Below are 17,753 nucleotides of genomic sequence, written 5' to 3'. Positions count from 1 at the left end.
AGCAAGGACACATTAAATTGATCAAAAGTGACAGTGAATACATTTATAATGTTACAAAAGATTTCTATTTAATACATGCTTTAAAGGAGCTGTATGTAAGAAATGTATTTCAATTAATCATAAAATCGCCCTGATATGTCACTACTAGACATTAATAAATCATGTTCATTTCAAATACTTATATCACTGACAACAGTAGTCCGGCCAGGATATTGTCATTTAAAAGTGATAGTTGCAGCCCTCAACTCATAGATATATACACTAGATGTCGCCTTGGGGTTCTAAGCATGCGTCAAAACCGCCGCCATCTTGGAACAGGGGTCTTGTCATAGGAAGTAGCTAGGTAACGCTGCTTTCTCCGCCTGTACTTCGAATTCATGGATGATACCGGACTTTTGTGCTGCCTATGGATGTTCACACGAACGAAATCTAAACCAGACAGCAAGGGATTACATTTACTCTGTGGATGGCAGTAGTCAAGTTGTTTTTTTTTAGAAGTTAAGTGTACATTTCTCTGCTTGGAAGAAGAAAATTAACTGTGATTCTCGCACAGAAAATTAATTGTGAATGTGCTGTACTCTTTAGATATTATTTGAAATAACCCTTGTGTTTAAAATGTACAATATGCAGGAGTTGATCCTCAATACCCACTTTTGGCTGTGTTGTTCCTAACTTTAGATTTTTTTACCGATTGTAGCCTACTCAAACTTTGTAAAAAAAAAAAAACGAGTGGAGCTTGTAACCTGTAAGTACGGTCCTAATAGTATGCTTGTCCTTTCCCTGTAAATCTTCAAACAGTACATCCATGATTATTATACATAGAATTCCACAAATCCTATGTGTATGTTTTGCACAAGGATACAGTGGGCTCAAGGGCTTGTTTCTTCCTTGCAAACTGGGGATGGAGGTGTGGAAGGACATTGGAATTTGTGAAAATGTCAACTGTTTAAAGCCTTTCTTTAAAGTGAATTTCATTTTGTATAAATTGTATCTTAATTTTAATAATTTTTTTCATCAAACAATTGCCTGGATTTAGGCCTAATTAATAAGAAGCAAATATAACGAACAGACAATATAATCATGGAGGCGGCCGCGCGCGGTCACTTGCATTGCACGTGAACTGGAGCGCATCTCATCATAAATTAACGAAACTCAGTGTATGCCTCACACAGACATGAGAAATACATCAAATACACAAAGCTTGAAATGTCTTTAAACGAAATAATTCAAAACGAAAAGAAAAAGGCTACTGTCTGATTATGTAATCCATTATGTGCATTTCTCTTTATAGGCGCGTTCACTACGAATATGGCGATCGTCAACTTCATCTTTGCAGTCGAGTCGACACTGTAAGAAAACACTAGTATATTAATAAAAAGTCAATGTACGCGTATCACCGGATTTACAAATGCACATCTTGCTTGTTGCACGTACACAAAGTATGTCGAAATAACGAGATTATTATGTTGAAATAACATTATTATTAATAATACATCTTTAGAATATTTGATTGAATGCTAAATGTTGCGCTTGTTCAATTTAATAAAATTAAAACTTTAATTGTAATCATTAAAATAACTGAATATTAAATATTTAGTGGCCAAGTTTTGCTAATACATATATATATATATATATATATATATATATATATATATATACATATATATATATATATATATATATATATATATATATATAAAGTAGCGATAGTTCATTCTAAGTTTACTCAAGTGAAATAATGTGACTAATAAACTTAGGCCTATAGCACTATGCATTATATTTTGAAAAATAAGTAGATTATCTTAATATCAAAAACTTAAATTTTCTCTGGACTCGATGATAAATACATGTCTGACCTTTGGAACGAACAAAAAAAACTAGAAAATCGCATTCATGACGATTTATGGTGATTTTATTTCCGTTAGACCCTTGCCTACATTGACGCTGATGCATTAAAGAGGAGGGGCTCCCCTGTCCCAAGATGGCGGCTCTGTTGACGCATTCGTTCCAATGAACTGCCGTATACAAGGCGACATCTAGTGTTTATATCTATGCCCTCAACTGATGTTGATGTTGTCATGTTGTGTTTTGGCCTGATGCCCCACCCTCCACCTATCTACCAATCACGAAGTCAGTTGTGTTTCAGCATCCGGGTTGCCAGCTCTGCTGTAGTTACCACAGCTGCAGCTACAAACGTGTCAGCCTACGTTCCTGCTGGATCCTGCAGCCTATCTGGCAACCTCGAGTCAGGGGGGAGGGGGAGGGGATACACTGCTCTACAGTAATTTGAAAGTGATTGCAGTACCAGTTTTGGCCACAATCTTACATACAGTTCCTTTAATATATAAATGTAACTAATGCAAATAAATACTGTTCACTGAACTTTCTATTCATCAGACAATCCTGAGAAATAAAATGTATGACGGTTTCCACAAAAATATTAACTGTTTTCAACACTGATAATAATCATAATGTTTCTTGAGCATCAAATCATCATATTATACTGATTTCTGAAGAATCATGTGACCCTGAAGACTGGAGTAATGATACTGAAAATTCAGCTTTGATCACAGGAATAAATTACACTACTATATATTCACATAGAAAACATTTATATTACAGTTTTTTAAAATTGCTGAGATTTCTGAAACTATGGCTCATTTTTGCAAAACTCACACTAAAGCCACAAAACACACACACCTATAAAGCAAACACTTCATTCAAAACTATTTTAACTCTTCTACAAATTGTGTTTTTGTGTAGTAACTTTCCACACAAACCAATGTTTCATCACGGTTATCATATCAACATTCTACTTTTATGATTCCAGCATATACACCACTTATAAAACTACTATGTTTTCAAAGATCTGCAGTGTACGACCTCTGTTTTGTAGGACGACCTTTTCTCAATCATTGAAACTGTAAAATAGCAATCCATGCATAGAGTCGCCAATATATATTTAGCAACAGAAAGGTTTGTTCTGAACCAGAATATAGCCTACATATTAGAAACACTAGAAAATGTGTTTTACTGATTTTGACACCCAGCTAGAGCTTCATTTGTTCAGGCCTACAAATAGATAAAAATGAATGAAGACACAGCCGTTTAGTCTTAGTCCTCTACTCTAGTTTTGCTCCAACAAAAGATGTCGTTTTTAACATCATTTAAAATGTTTTCTTTATAATCTCTTAGTAAATACAGGTCAGCTTTCTTTATGTACTTCTTTCACTAGTAAAACACAAGAGGAGATCTGCCATGAGATGACCCAGAAGCAAACCGTATTAAACACACATTTACCAGAGTTAAACACTTAATATAACACCGTGATATGAAGCAGAATCAAACGCAGGTTATGGACAAATGCGCTGTTTTTATTATCAGAAATCTCTTTGAATAGTAAAGCTGTGTATGTATGAAAAATCCATTATTTTCACACTGGAACAGATTCTCCAAGCGTTCTCGACGTCACGCGTCACGTGCGTCATATTTATCGCGTGCACCGACACTCAAAACAGGAGGTTTTCCTTTAAACGCTTTAAAATATAAACTGAAGGTCAGGCCGTATTTACACACACACATTCAGCGCTTGTGGCTTTGACGTCATGCTCGCTCTCACGGTAACGCGCGCGCGCGCCCTCTAGCGGGCGTCATCGCGCCCCGTGACGTCACTTCAGCACCGTAGAGGAGAACAGCTCCTTCCGCTCGACTAATGGACCCGAATCCGTGATCGCGCACACCAGCCGATGGAGCTCGAACCGGACCGGGCCAAAACACCACACACGGCACACACACCTCGCCGAGCCTAGAGAACAGCACGCGCGCGCGGGGATCGAGGACAGAGACGCGTTTACCGCGGAACATCAGATCAACCACCCGTCACTGACAACAGCATCCATCCTCCAGAGACACGGTACTGCTCCTCATCTACACACACACACGCGACGCGACGCGAGCCTCTCCGCGCGGCACAGCCTGTAGCCTACACGCCAGCGGGAGAGATCAGATCAGATCAGTGTGTGTTCGTGCAGTGTGTGTGTGTGTGTGTGTGCATCCTCTCCTCACTCATTGCGGTACTTCGCGCGGCTGGACGCGTTCGCGCGCGCCATTGACGCCAATGACATCACATCTCAACAAACGCGTCCATTTACTGCCTTTCATCAGCGCGTTCTCGTCGCGTGTGTTTGTGCGCTGTTTTTGCCTGGACACGCGCAATGGTGTAATTACACGACACGCGCGAGGAATCGCGTCGTTCAGGAGCGCACGCGTGCGTTTGTTATGCAATTTTGCCATATTGTGCAGAGAGCGGCGTGACGCGCGCGCGAGCGTCGAGCAGAAGCGCCGTGATTTCTGTACGGCACGTCAATATTCATAATATATCTCATGCAGATGCGTGTATAGATTCGAGGATGTTTATAGCTGAGGAATAACATGATTGTGTATTAATATTTAAGGGATAAGTGTATATTTAGGTGCTATGATGGTCACCATTCATTTGTTCAGCAGTTCCTATAATTAGAAGTGTGACAGGATTAGCAAGTGATGAGTCTATAACGATCTTATTGTACAATTGGACAAACGCATGGGGTTTAAAATTGTTTTAGCTTAATATTTGAAACTAGCATGTCAGCTACCAACATAAATATGTAGAAACATTTAGTCCTTGTAAACACAATAAAATATTGTAAATGTAATAAAATCTGCATCTAGAAACACAAGAACCAACAATATATGAAACAAACTAGGGCTGTGCAACGATTAATAGCATCCAAAATAAAAATGTATGTTTACGCATGTGTGTATAATATATGTGTGTGTGTACTGTGTATAATTATTTACATGATGTATATATTTAATACATATTTGCATATATACACTGTATATGTATTTATATATAATTTATATTAGATATAGATCTAAATATTTTATATATAAATAACACATTTTTCTTAAATATATACATGCATGTGTGTGAATTTATGTATACAAAATAATTATACACAGTACATTATATAATGTATACCTTATCGTGTATATTATAAACCTGATAAGAGGTGTGTATATATTAATCGCATCCAAAATAAAAGTTTGTGTTTACATAATATGAGTGTGACACACCTCTTATCAGGTGTATTATTGTTAACTAAAACTAAAAACATAAAAATGCAGTACTTGAAATATAATCACTGCTGAAATAAATAAAACTTCTAATTATTTTACTTCAGCTGGCTGCCAATGCAACATTTATCATTTTAAAATTTTGATAATAAAGATGACAAAACACAACAAAATGACCAAAACAGACCATATGATCAAAGGCTATGCTAGTCTGTGGATGTGCAGATGAATCATGTTCCTGTATGTTTGAACTCTTGCTCAGATTGTTCAGGAGGATCCTCAGAGTTCAGTGTTGGGTTAGCTCCTGCTCTCTTAAAGGAGGAGTTCACTTCAGAATTAACATTTCCTGATCATTTACTCTCCACACGTCATCCAAGATGTTCATTTCTTTCTTCAGTGGAAAAGGAATTTATGTTTTTGAGGAAAACATTCCAGGATGTTTATCCATTAAATGAAAATGTATTGTACTTAAAAGTTAAATAGAAACTGTACTGTACTTAAATGCTAAGTAAAAAAAAAGATAATTCTTTAACACAGGCTGTGCAGCTGCAGGAGAAAGAGAGCCAGTGGACATAATCAACCAAAAGCTGAAAAGAAAATACGATGGCGTTAGTTGAGCTGTGTGCGCGATGGGCGCCGCCATGTTAGTTTGTGCCGCTCTTCAGAGAATCGGATCTGTTGGATTTACAACACGTGAATTCATCCACTTCTCCCGAAATACATGAAAGAAAGTGGCCGGTGAACTGGGAGAAGAATAGAGTAATCTTTAAAGTTACTTACACAATGTGTGTCTGATATAAATAAAACATCTACGTCGTCTAATTATAATGGAAAGGAATATTATTCAGCTTCCATAGACATCAGTGTGTAACTCTAAATGTGTTTTTTATTACTGATGTGAATTTAAATGTCTGAAACCTAAAATAAACATTATGTGGTTGAAAACCCTGAATAGTTAATATAAATATATGACAAGCGATGAGCGTGTCTGTTTTTAGCAGAATGAATTTAGACCAAATTTAGCAGTTGATCACGTGATGCACTGATCCAGCCGAGGAATAAGAGTCTGATCTAGACAAACCAGCGGACATTTTATAACAAAATAAACATTTATATACTTTTTACCTCAAATGCTGGTCTTGCACATCCACGACTTCACACATTACGTAATCACGTTGGCAAGGTCACGCGTGTAGGCGCGTACTAGACAGTAAGTGGAAAATGTAGGGAAGGGTGTAAAACTCCATCTCATTTTCTCCTCCAACTTCAAAATCGTCCGAAATCGTTGTTTTACCTTTTATTTATTAGTTTTTTTGTAAATGGCGTTTGACTCAGTCTTTGCTCGTTCTCTTTGTAAACACTAGATCTGTTCTTACGCCTATGTCACACTTGACCTTTCAACCTGATTATGTAATGTGTGTCGCATCACAGCTAGAGCAAGACCAGCATTAGTGGTTAAAAGTATATAAATGTTTATTTTGTTGTAAAATGTCCGCTGGTTTGTCTAGATAAGACTCTTATTCCTCGGCTGGATCGTGTCGAGACTTTGAAGCTGCACTGAAACTCACATTTGGACCTTCGACCCGTTGGACCCCATTGAAGTCTCTATATGGAGAATCATCCTGGAATGTTTTCCTCAAAAACCTTCATTTCTTTTCCACTGAAGAAAGAAAGACATGAACATCTTGTAGACCTGCCAACCTGTATGCAAAATGCGTAGCGGATACGCATTTTGACCTCAAAGTACGCTGGCACGATTTGCCACTCTAAACTACGCTAAAACCTGGTGACACCTCTATGCACGCGCTGTTCTCGAATCAAGCAACAGCAAAAGAAGAAGAGTTCGACCAATCAGAGCGCTGGGTTCATTCCCCAAATAGCTAGCGGGGATGATTGACAGATGCGTAAGGCCTATCATTAAAAAGAGACTGAAAATTAAACTTTACTCCCTCTAATTGTTTGTAAGTGTGAACTCGTGGACACGGACGAGCGCACACAAAGAGAGAAGATAATTGTAAAATTAAAATTGACGCGCTAAGCTTAAATTTTGTTCTTGCTTGTGTTTTTTTCTGTCAAAATGTCAGAAAGCGTTTTGTATTATCCATCCGTATTTTTTTAATTCGTTAAATGACGTACGCTTTACTGTTAACACAGCCCTCATTATATGTCGGATTCATCTTATTCAAACTTATACTTAATATTCTTTTTATTATTGGTATTATTGGTCCTGTGACAGGACTCCTGTCTATTCATTGTCAACTGTTTTCTATAAATTTATATAAAGTTAGTTTGTATTGGCTAACGTTTATTTAGCTAATATGTGTCCTGTTTAAAATGTGCAATGTTCAAATGTAAAGACAGCACGTCACAAAGAGAAAATCCCCTTTTCGGTGTGGGATTTAGCATCATATTTGGATATTGGAATAATAAATGAAGTAGCCAATTTAAAATAAATCACATGTACACACAATGTTCCCGTTTTTTAATTAAATTTTTTTTTTCTGTTTTCTAGGGATTTCTTAATTTTAGACTAGTTGACCAGCACACATTATATGCAATGCAATATTAATCATGAATAAAAAATGGTGTTGAGCAGTATTGAAACTTTGGAGTTTCACTGTATATTGCAGTGCAGTGCAAGTGAAATTTGGGATTTGGGTCGAATTCAAAAAACTTACAGGTCCGTAGTCAGACTATTGAAAGGGGGGGTTCTTTTTTTCAAAAAGTGGCCCTTTTTGCAGTTTTTCTCGTCCTTTTGTATTTTGTTTTTGTATTTAAATTGTGTCCAATTTCCTGTGCCCTGGGCATCAAGAGTCAAGGCCCCGGCGTAGTTAGGGGGGTCCGGGGGCATGCTCCCCCGAGAAAATTTGGATTTCTCTTATCTACATATGTGCAATTTAGGACTTTTGAAGGCCAAAAAACTATAAGAAATAGGCTAGCTTTAAAATCTTATCATTAGATTATTTGTCAATACCTCTCCTCATCTTCATATTTCTTTTTCTCTCAGTCTTCTTATCCTGGCCTATTTCTTCCCCTCCTAAAGCTGAACTTAGTCTTTTCATTTTCGTCTGTGTCAGTGACGAAAGTAGGCTCAACTGATATTTATACGTTTTATGAATAATTTTCTTAGACAAGTTAATTTACTCAAGGCTAAAGCTGTAGCCTAAGTCAGTTGTAACGCGTCACAGTAACGTAACTTCCTTTTTCAATTCGGCGCAACGTTACTTTTCCCATGGATATATCTGACAGACACTGCCTCAGCTGCGCGCTTGAGAGAAGAGAACTGTTGAGAACTGAAGAAAACGATTTAGTTTCATATTTATGTTTAAATTAAATTAAATACAAATTTTGCGCAATATAAGGAGACAAATGGAGTGGGCAGACATGATTTTGACCACTTTATTAAGTTTGTTTTTGTAGAAAGTATTTCTTTAAAGTGAATTTCGTTTTGTATTAATTGTATCTTAATTTTAATCAATGTTTTACCAACCAATTGCCTGAATTTAATAAATAAGTAAATATAGCATGCAAAATAATCCAATAAGTAAATGCAAAATAATCATGACATGGAGGCACCAGCGCGTGAACTGAAGCTCGTCTCCATACTGTAAATGAACCGAAACTCAGATAAGCTACTTGTCTCACAGACCTGTGAAATATATAGAAAGCTTGAATATGTGTACTTTTAAACAAAATATATTTTTTTCTCTCAAAATCTCTTTTTTTTCTCCTACTCCCTTGATAGAGTGAGTCGTATGTCTGAAAACTAAGCTTATGTCTTCTATATCATTTTGTCCTACGCTATCAAGACGCGATTCGCACCGGTGTTGGAGAGCAGAAAAGCTTTATTGGCTGTTGCCGAAATTTAAAGCTTGGTGGATAGGGAGAGCGGAGCGGAGAGAAGCGGCGCGGGCGCTCTGCTCATCGCGGAGTGTCGCACTCTACCCCATGATGCAGAGCCGGCTGAGAATAAAAACAGAGAAGTTGCCGCACACAGCAGCGCCAATAAGAAGGACTTTTTTCTTTTGAAATTGATACTATTTTTTATAATAAAGAGCACAAAAGAAATACCTGTTATGTCCTCCATATAGTATAACTTTATGTCTACATATTTAGGATACAGATATTGTCTACAGATATTGGGTTCTGCCCAAAGTCAAGCAACATAAAAGTAACGTAAAAGTAACGAGTAACGTAAAAAGTTACTTTCCAAAGGGGGTAACTAAGTAAAGTAACGGATTACTTTTTTTAAAAGTAACGAGTAACGAGCAAACACTACTTTTTAAAAGTAACTTCCCCAACACTGGTCAGTATTGACATTAGGAACCTTCTGCAAGCTTTGGAATTTGAAAACGTCTGTTTTTAAATGTTAAAAGTAATTTTAAATCATACAAATTATAGTCTACGTTTACCGCAGTTGGTGGAATTGGCAGACGTTCGTGCGCTGTGGAAACGCGTCAAAGCATTTTCAGGTATAATTATGCAGCATTAATGCACGAATGATTTTGAATGAATATTTTCATCATGTCGATATACAATGGTCACATAATATTAAAACTAATCTTGCTATTGATATCTTTGTTAGACCCGACCCTATAGAACAAATGTCCGGCTAATATCGAACCTAAAACGAACTTTACCGCGCTCAACCAGCGGGAGTGCATTTCACGAATTAGTAATCGCTGGTGTTCAGCGGAAGGGAGGAAAGTCTGCGTGAACCCGCGTAGATGCACTTTATGCAGTGAAGACTGTAAAGTGTTTGATAACTTTATAACATTTCTGTGTATTTCCTCCTACCTGTCAGAGCCCCTTAGATGTCATGTGCCCCTGAGCAAGTGACCAGTTGCCCTAATGGTTAATCCGGCCCTCACCTGCCATGTCTATCGGCTCGCTTTCGGGTTATAGCCTACTTTCCGCGACTGCGCAACTGGGTTATAGGTTGCCAGGTTGAGGTGACAAATGGGTTGAAACTGTATGGTGTGTGGATTGTGTGAATATAATGCATTTAATACATGATCTGGCAACTGGTCAACCTTAGACAAACATATTGGTCCGATTATACATTAAAGGTGTTTGGGCCATGCAAATTACGGGAGTTTCCCGGGAGAAATAACAAACCGGGAGGGGTCCGGGAGATAGGGCTAAAAAACGGGAGAAACCCGGGAAAAACGGGAGTGTTGACAGGTATCCGCGGCACACACACACACACAAGTCCAGCTACAATAATCATATTAATTTGAAACGGCAACCCAGAATATTTGTCACAAGCATTGATTAAAACAATGATGACAATAATCACATAAAAAAAATAAAAAAATAAAAAATAAAAACGACTTAAATTCTGGACCTTTGGCAGTGAGGGGGGGGGGGTTCGTTCGAACCACCCGAACCCCCCCTGCCTACGGGCTTGAGTAGGCATGTGTTTGTGTGTGTCTTGCATTCTCAAAATGATGACAAAACTATATTTTAGAAAACAACAACAACATCAAAAAACAATTATAATTACAAATACATTCTCATAGATAAATAAATTGGAATATATATATCAAAATCCACAAGTCAAAAATAAAATACCTGCTGTTGTCTGTCAAATTTATACAGTGAACATAATGTTATTTTACATTTAATTATTATATTTATATATAACTTCATTAGTTAGGCTAGTAGTTTTTGCTGTGGTATCGGAGTACTTAATAAATGGAAAGCAAAGTTAAAGGCGCTGTCTTTAATTGCTCCCTTCGCCAAACAGCCCCAATGTCCTGCTCCCACCAGAGTTCCCGCTTCAAGGGCTCTGGCCTCCGGAGCGATCGGAGGCGCTCCAGGACCTGGATAACTGGACTTGCTCTGTAGAGCTACAGAGGAAAACCCAACGAGACAATGTGTGAAGCAGCCGATAGTCCACAGGCAGCCCTGTCGATGTTCAGTGCAATATACTGAAATCAAGTGTTCCTAAAGTCAAATAATAATTTAGAGCTTTTCTTGTGCTGGCCTCGTCTCGTTATTTTTATTCCACTATTCTGCATGTGCATTGGGATATAATTTGTAAAGCAAATACTTTGTCAAGTCATCTTCATTTATATAGCGCTTTTAATAATATAGATTGTTTCAAAGCAGCTTTACAGTGATAATAAGAAATTAAAGTAAAGTGTTTTGGCTTTATAGCACCTCTAGAATAAAGTTATTGTCCAGCTAAAGTTAGTTTTGATTGATTCACTTCTGTTGCATAGATCATTAGTTATTAACTTAGGGGCCGCTAACACGACACCGTTCTAACAGAAAAACCCTTATTGTGCTTCAACCTGCTCATTCACACGCCAACAGTGCCTGGCGGCTCGAACCTTGAACGCAAACCTTGAAATAGGTTCCAAGGTGCAGGTGTTGAATCATTTAGAAAAAAATTATATAATTATCATCTCCCCGCAAACTTCAAAAACGTGAATATGTGAAAACGCAGACATGCGCATTACATGTTTAGTCTATAGGTATGTGCATTTGAATATATATGTGCGCAGGCATGTAGTCTTTCTCTTCAAATTGACCTCAACAAACTACCTGTCTGGACTTAAAAATTCATAATACAGGTTTTTTTTTTTTTTACGCTTACGTGTGTCCACGCGAACTGGAATTGTTTGGATGTTTTATCTGTAGAGCGGTAAAGGGAGGGAAGGAGGCCTTCACACTGTGTGTGTGTGTGTGTGTCCAGGCGCAGGTCCTTCATCAGATCTGGATACGGCCTGGACTGCGGTAAACCTCGGGATAAACAGAGAGACTAATATTAGCATTGAAGGCATCCTTCTAATGGATTCTTAAGGATTTTTGGGAAGTGTTCCCGGTTCCGGCTGACCTAATCTATGCAGCCTAACATTGAATTATAGCTACGTCAAGGAGAAATTCGAAAAAACTCTAGTTTTGTTTTCTTCCAGTTGCGCTCCATTTTTCTGGCTGCTCTCTTAAGGGCCCGAGTGTGCTTGTTGTACCACGGCGTTGGACTATTTTCTTTAATCTTCTTTAAGCGCAACGGAGCAACTGTGTCTAAAGTGCTGGAAAAGAGAGAGTTAAAAGTTTCTGTTGCAATATCGAGTTCTTCTAAGCTATCCGGGATGCTAAGATGATGAAACTGATCAGGAAGATTATTAATAAAGCAATCTTTAGTAGCAGAAGTGATAGGTCTCACATATTTGTAACACGGAGTCGGCTTTGCAGCCTTGGCTAAATGTAATTTACATGAGACTAGATAATGATCTGAGATGTCATCGCTCTGCTGCAGAATTTCAACAGCATCAACATCTATTCCATGTGATAATATTAGATCTAGAGTATGATTACGACGATGAGTAGGTCCTGACACGTGTTGTCTAACTCCAATTGAGTTTACAATGTCTTTAAATGCCAAACCCAATGCATCTTTTTCATTATCGATGTGTATATTAAAATCACCAACAATTAGTACTTTATCTGCAGCCAATATTAATTCTGATAGAAAGTCCGCAAATTCTTTGATAAAGCTTTATGGTGGCCTGGTGGCCTGTATACAGTAGCCAGCACAAATCTCAAACGTGATTTATCATTTACACTAGATATTGTTACATTAAGCACTAACACTTCAAAATAATTATATTTGAAACTAGACCTCTTAGTAATTCTGAAGATATTACTATAAATTACAGCAACACCTCCCCCTTTGTGTTTCAGACGAGGTTCATGTTTATAACAGTAATCTTGCAGGGTGGACTCATTTAAAGTAATATAATCGTTTGGTTTTAGCCAGGTTTCTGTCAAACACAGCACATCTAGATTATAGTCAGTAATCATATCATTAACAATACTGCTTTTGAAGTAAGGGATCTAATATTCAGCAACCCAAGCTTTATAATTTGCTCATTTGTATTATATCTGTTTTTTTATTTGTTGAACATCAATTAAATTTTACCCTTAGATGGGTTTGGAAGTTTTTTGTATGTCCTAATTCGGGGAACAGACACAGTCTCTATATGATGATATCTAGGTGAAAGAGGCTCTATGTGATGGGATTTATCTGACCTGGGTGACGCGAGGCCGCTAGCAGACGGTCGGTTTAGCCAGTCTGTCTGCTTCCTGACCTGAGCCCCAGATTGTCATGTTTGAGCTCTAAGACTATGTGCCATATTACTAGAGAAAAGAGCAGCACCATCCCAGGAGGGATGAATACCATCTCTTTTCAACAGGTCAGGTTTGCCCCAAAAACTTTTCCAATTGTCTATGAATTCTACATTATTAAGCGGACACCACTTTGACAGCCAGCCATTGAGTGAACACAATCTACTGACTATCTCATCACTCCTGCGAACAGGAAGGGGGCCAGAGCAAATTACAGTGCCTGACATCGTACTTGCGAGTTCACACACCTCTTTAACATTAATTTTGGTGATCTCCAACTGGCAAAGTCGAACATCATTTGTGCCGATGTGAATAATAATCTTAGAGAATTTACGGTTAGCATTAGCCAGCACTTTTAAATTTGCTTTGATGTCAGGCGCTCTGGCTCCCGGCAAACATGTGACTATGGTGGCTGGTGTCTCTATTTTTACATTCCGTGTAATAGAATCTCCAATAACTAGGGCACATTCAACAGGATTCACAGTGAGTGTTTCACTGAGTGGGGAGAACCTGTTTAATGTTGAAATCGGAACGGAAGAGCGGCGTTTTGTGACTGCAAAACTGCGACTACAGCGTCTCACCGTCAACCAGTTGCCCTGCTGCACGGGCTCTACTTCAGCCGGAACCAAACAATGTACAGAGTTCTCTAAGCTAGTCGCATCCAAAGCAGTATCTAAAGCCCTTGCACTCTCCGTCAGCCTGACTATCTCCCTGCATTTATCACATGTAAAGTCCTCACTGCTGACAGAGAATGCTATACTATACATGTGACATGAAGTGCAAGTGACAATAACAGGAGAAGACATTACTCACCGTGTTTGTTGACTGATCCTACTTATCACAGTAGTTTGATAGCAAACATGCACATCGGTCAGAGCTGAGCATGTGTTTTCGCTGAAGATCAAATTAAGCGTCTGGTGTTTTTGACGAACAAAATGTAGATGTAGTGAGTAGAAGTGGATTGTTTTTGAATGGCAGTTTGCTATTTTGTGTGCAAAATTCTGGCACACACTATTCTGGTCATGCAGTACATTATGCTGTCTCTGTTGAAGCGTGTTTTCTCAGGTGCATGAAATTATATTTTAAGTACAATTGTTTCAAAAGTTAATGCACTTTAAAAAGTGAATCTCATATCATGTCAATAAAAGATGCGATGCTTGATTTGGTCTTGTGGGCATAAGAGACATTACAGTACTTTTTTCCCTCTAACGTTAAGTATTGCCTTCAGAATTCGAATATAATGCAAATTTTGCTAATATTTAAGAAAGAAATTCTAATTTAGTTTTTCAGCCATTTTGACAGCCCCAGTTCCTAAATACACGAACGCGTCCTCGTGTTGTTGCTATTGCTACACAATGATAGTGATTTAATCCACCATAATACACATACGCAATTGTATTTGATTGCCTTTCCTAGTAAGCAATGAGTAATAAGTAATAAGTAAGCTCTTTCTCGAATCTTATGGCTTGCTTTGTGATTCCCCTCTCCAGGTGTGTTGACGAGCAGTGGTGCTCCAGAGTGAGTGGTGAGGGCCACTTTCCTGAAGGGTGGGTAACTCGCGGGCCACCCTCGCCCCTTCTGCCCCTTCTGCCCCTTCTGCCCCCATGGCTTGTGTCCATGAGCAACATGCCCCTTCCCCCTCCCTCTCCGGGTTCAGCACCCCGCTCTCTGATCCGCCCTTCTGCCGGCCGGATTCGGAGGTGCCGGCGAGCACCCCAGACACCGAACTCACCCCGACCCAATGCGTCCTCCGTAACGTGCTCTCCATCGACCCCGTCGGGGGCGGCAGCGGCACCCACAGCAACAGCCCCACCCTGAGCGACGAGCCCACCAACTTCTCCAACAGCGTGCTGAAGCTGCAGGAGGGCGGAGCCGAGGGCGGAGCCGTGCGCAACCAGTCCGACAGCTTTCGGCTGCAGGCGGGCGGAGGGGGCTTTCTGGAAGGCTTGTTCGGATGCCTGAAGCCAGTGTGGACGATGATCGGGAAAGCCTACTCGACAGAGCACAAGCAGAGCCATGAGGGTGAGTACCACAATCGGAGACAGCAAGCAGCAGCAAGAGTTAGAGGGCGCTATTTTAACGATCTAAGCGCTTGGTCTAAAGTGCACGACGCAAGTGCACTTAGGGCGTGTCCGAATCCACTTTTGTTAGTTTAACGATGGGAAAAATGGTCGGCGGTCCCGGCGCATGGTCTAAAAGAGTTGTCCCTATTCTTTTAATGAGTAATGGGTGTGTTTTGGGCGTAACGTGCAAAAAACCAATCAGGGTCTCATCTCCCATTCCCTTTAAAAGCCAGTTGCACTCGCGCCATGGCAGAATCACTTTTAACATTGCGGATTCTACAAGCGGAAAGACTGAACGCGTCTCCAGAGAGGAAACGGATCTGCTCTTGCGCGAGGTTAAAGCGTGCAAGCAGACTATCTATGGGACAAGCCGGATTCCACCATATCTTTATGTACACAATAATAATCTTTTAAATTGTAATCCTTAAATGTTTTATATTTGGCATGTTTGTGTGCTGCTCCGTGTCTCCGTGCTCCTGTGTGTGTAATAAGTAGAGTTTACGTGCATTGTGGACCCGCCTATAGGCTCATATTACTAATGCGCACTTTAAATAACAAAACAAATATTACGCCATTGACTTTAGACCGGGTTTCAGTTGGTCAATGGCTCAGTCTATTTCAATTGCCTCAAAATAGCAACGCACCAACAATGCACCTGAACACACCTCGTTTTCAGACCAGCAACCCATGAGCACACAGATGGGCGCAAATGCATTTGCTATTTAAACAATGTGGCGCAGGACGTGAAAATGATAACTGCGTCAGGCTAAAACTAGCAAAAAACACTGCCGCCTGCGTTGCACCAGGTGTGTGATAGGGCCCAGAATCGTTTCAGGCGGGGATAATAAAATGTCTCTTCCAGATTCCTGGGAGGTGCCGTTCGAGGAGATCTCCGAGCTGCAGTGGGTTGGCAGCGGGGCGCAGGGGGCAGTTTTCCTGGGCAAGTTTCATGGTGAGGACGTGGCTGTGAAGAAAGTAAGGGACATCAAGGAGACTGAGATCAAACATCTGCGCAAGCTCAAACACCCCAACATCATTACCTTCAAGTGAGTGAACAGAAACATGCACAGCACCATCACCCTCAATTAGAATCGATAATTTAAAGTGTTTTCCCATCTTCATCTGTCTTTAGTGTGTGATGTTGCTGTTTGAGCATGAAAAAGCTCCAGTTATTCTCTATGTCAGTGTCAGTGTTTCTGAACTCCCTGAAACGCCTCCATTGTAGTCTTGAGTTTCTTCCGGGAACGAACACATCCCAATATTCCTAATTTAAATAATTAATACGCAGAATAAAGGGGCGGGGCCTGGTTGAGTTAGTAAGTAGTGTGTTAAACTGGGGGTTATGATAAGGGGCGGGACATTTACCAAACACACTCGAAGAGCTTGACCAATCACAACACACTGATCCAGCCGACCAATCAGAGCACAGTGTGCTTTTCAGAAGGAGGGGCTTCATAGAGACAGGAACTAAACAGAGCGTTACTGACAGACTGGGAAGAGAGGAGCCGCAACAATGGAGAATATGAGGAAAATAATCAACATTCAAGCAGGAAAACCTGTTCTAGTAGAGCCCAGACACAACACCAAGACTTTGTACAAGAGCATGATAGGTCCTCTTTAACTTTTAAAATGACATGTGCAAGCTTCAAGTTAGTGCGGTTTTTGAGAAATCAGACTAACAGACCTGGGTAACGTGACTATGTCTTTGTCCAGCATGTACTTAATGCAACTGGACTTAGCACTCCGAAAGACAGAGTGCAACCTTATTCGGTTGATCAGCGAATGATCTGTGTGTTTTTTTAAAAGTGTAATTTCATTGGTCAACTCAATCACTGTCAAGAAAGTTATGGATTCAGTTCAGAACAATCATAGATGGATCCAATCACAACAAACAGTAATGCTATCTATCATGATGTGCTACCAATGCTATACTATGGTTAGGGTCAGGGTGTAGGTTAGGGATTAGTATTTATTTCAGAGGTGTGTAAGCAATCAGCACTGTAAATAAAATGACCTATGAAATCTGTCGAATCAGCTTAGAAGCGGGGTTCGCAGATCATTACAAGAGATGACGTGCATCAAACACAACACAGGTGAGGTATCAAAACAGTCTGATCATGTGTGCAAAGTGCGCACTTTGCTTTGAAACACACAGCACAATATATTTTATATATATAGCTGCAAGCAGCAAATAATGGGGCCAAGCACACTAACTACAAAATTTAGTAATTAAAGACATTTTAAGATGATTTTAAGCAAAATGGCTGAAAACTCACTAGTAATATGATTTAATTGCTGATCACTTTTGACCAATAGGAGGCACTGTTACCATATTGATGTGGTGTGGTCAGTGTGAGGAGATAATGACACAAAGGTAACACTTTACTTGAAGGGGTGTGCATAAGACTGACATGACACCTTCATAATCATGACATG

At 39.5% G+C, this 17,753-nt stretch overlaps 1 protein-coding gene across 1 annotated transcript in view; it reads left to right on the top strand.

Moving 5' to 3' along the window:
- Window positions 1–3,488: 3,488 nt before the first annotated feature.
- map3k12 (mitogen-activated protein kinase kinase kinase 12) overlaps window positions 3,489–17,753 on the top strand; it is a 36,696-nt gene continuing 22,431 nt past the window's right edge. Inside the window, exons 1-3 of the mRNA XM_084421247.1 lie at window positions 3,489–3,913; window positions 14,745–15,276; window positions 16,180–16,363. Coding sequence (XP_084277373.1) covers window positions 14,859–15,276; window positions 16,180–16,363 — 602 coding nt within the window. The 5' untranslated portion in view covers window positions 3,489–3,913; window positions 14,745–14,858. The remainder of the gene's footprint in view (window positions 3,914–14,744; window positions 15,277–16,179; window positions 16,364–17,753) is intronic.

Source organism: Rutilus rutilus (genome assembly GCF_951802725.1).
Source record: "Rutilus rutilus genome assembly, chromosome: 10".
In the NCBI taxonomy this organism is placed as follows: Eukaryota; Metazoa; Chordata; class Actinopteri; order Cypriniformes; family Leuciscidae; genus Rutilus; species Rutilus rutilus.
Note: the sequence above shows the minus strand (reverse complement) of the source record. Positions and strands in the feature narration are given on the sequence as shown.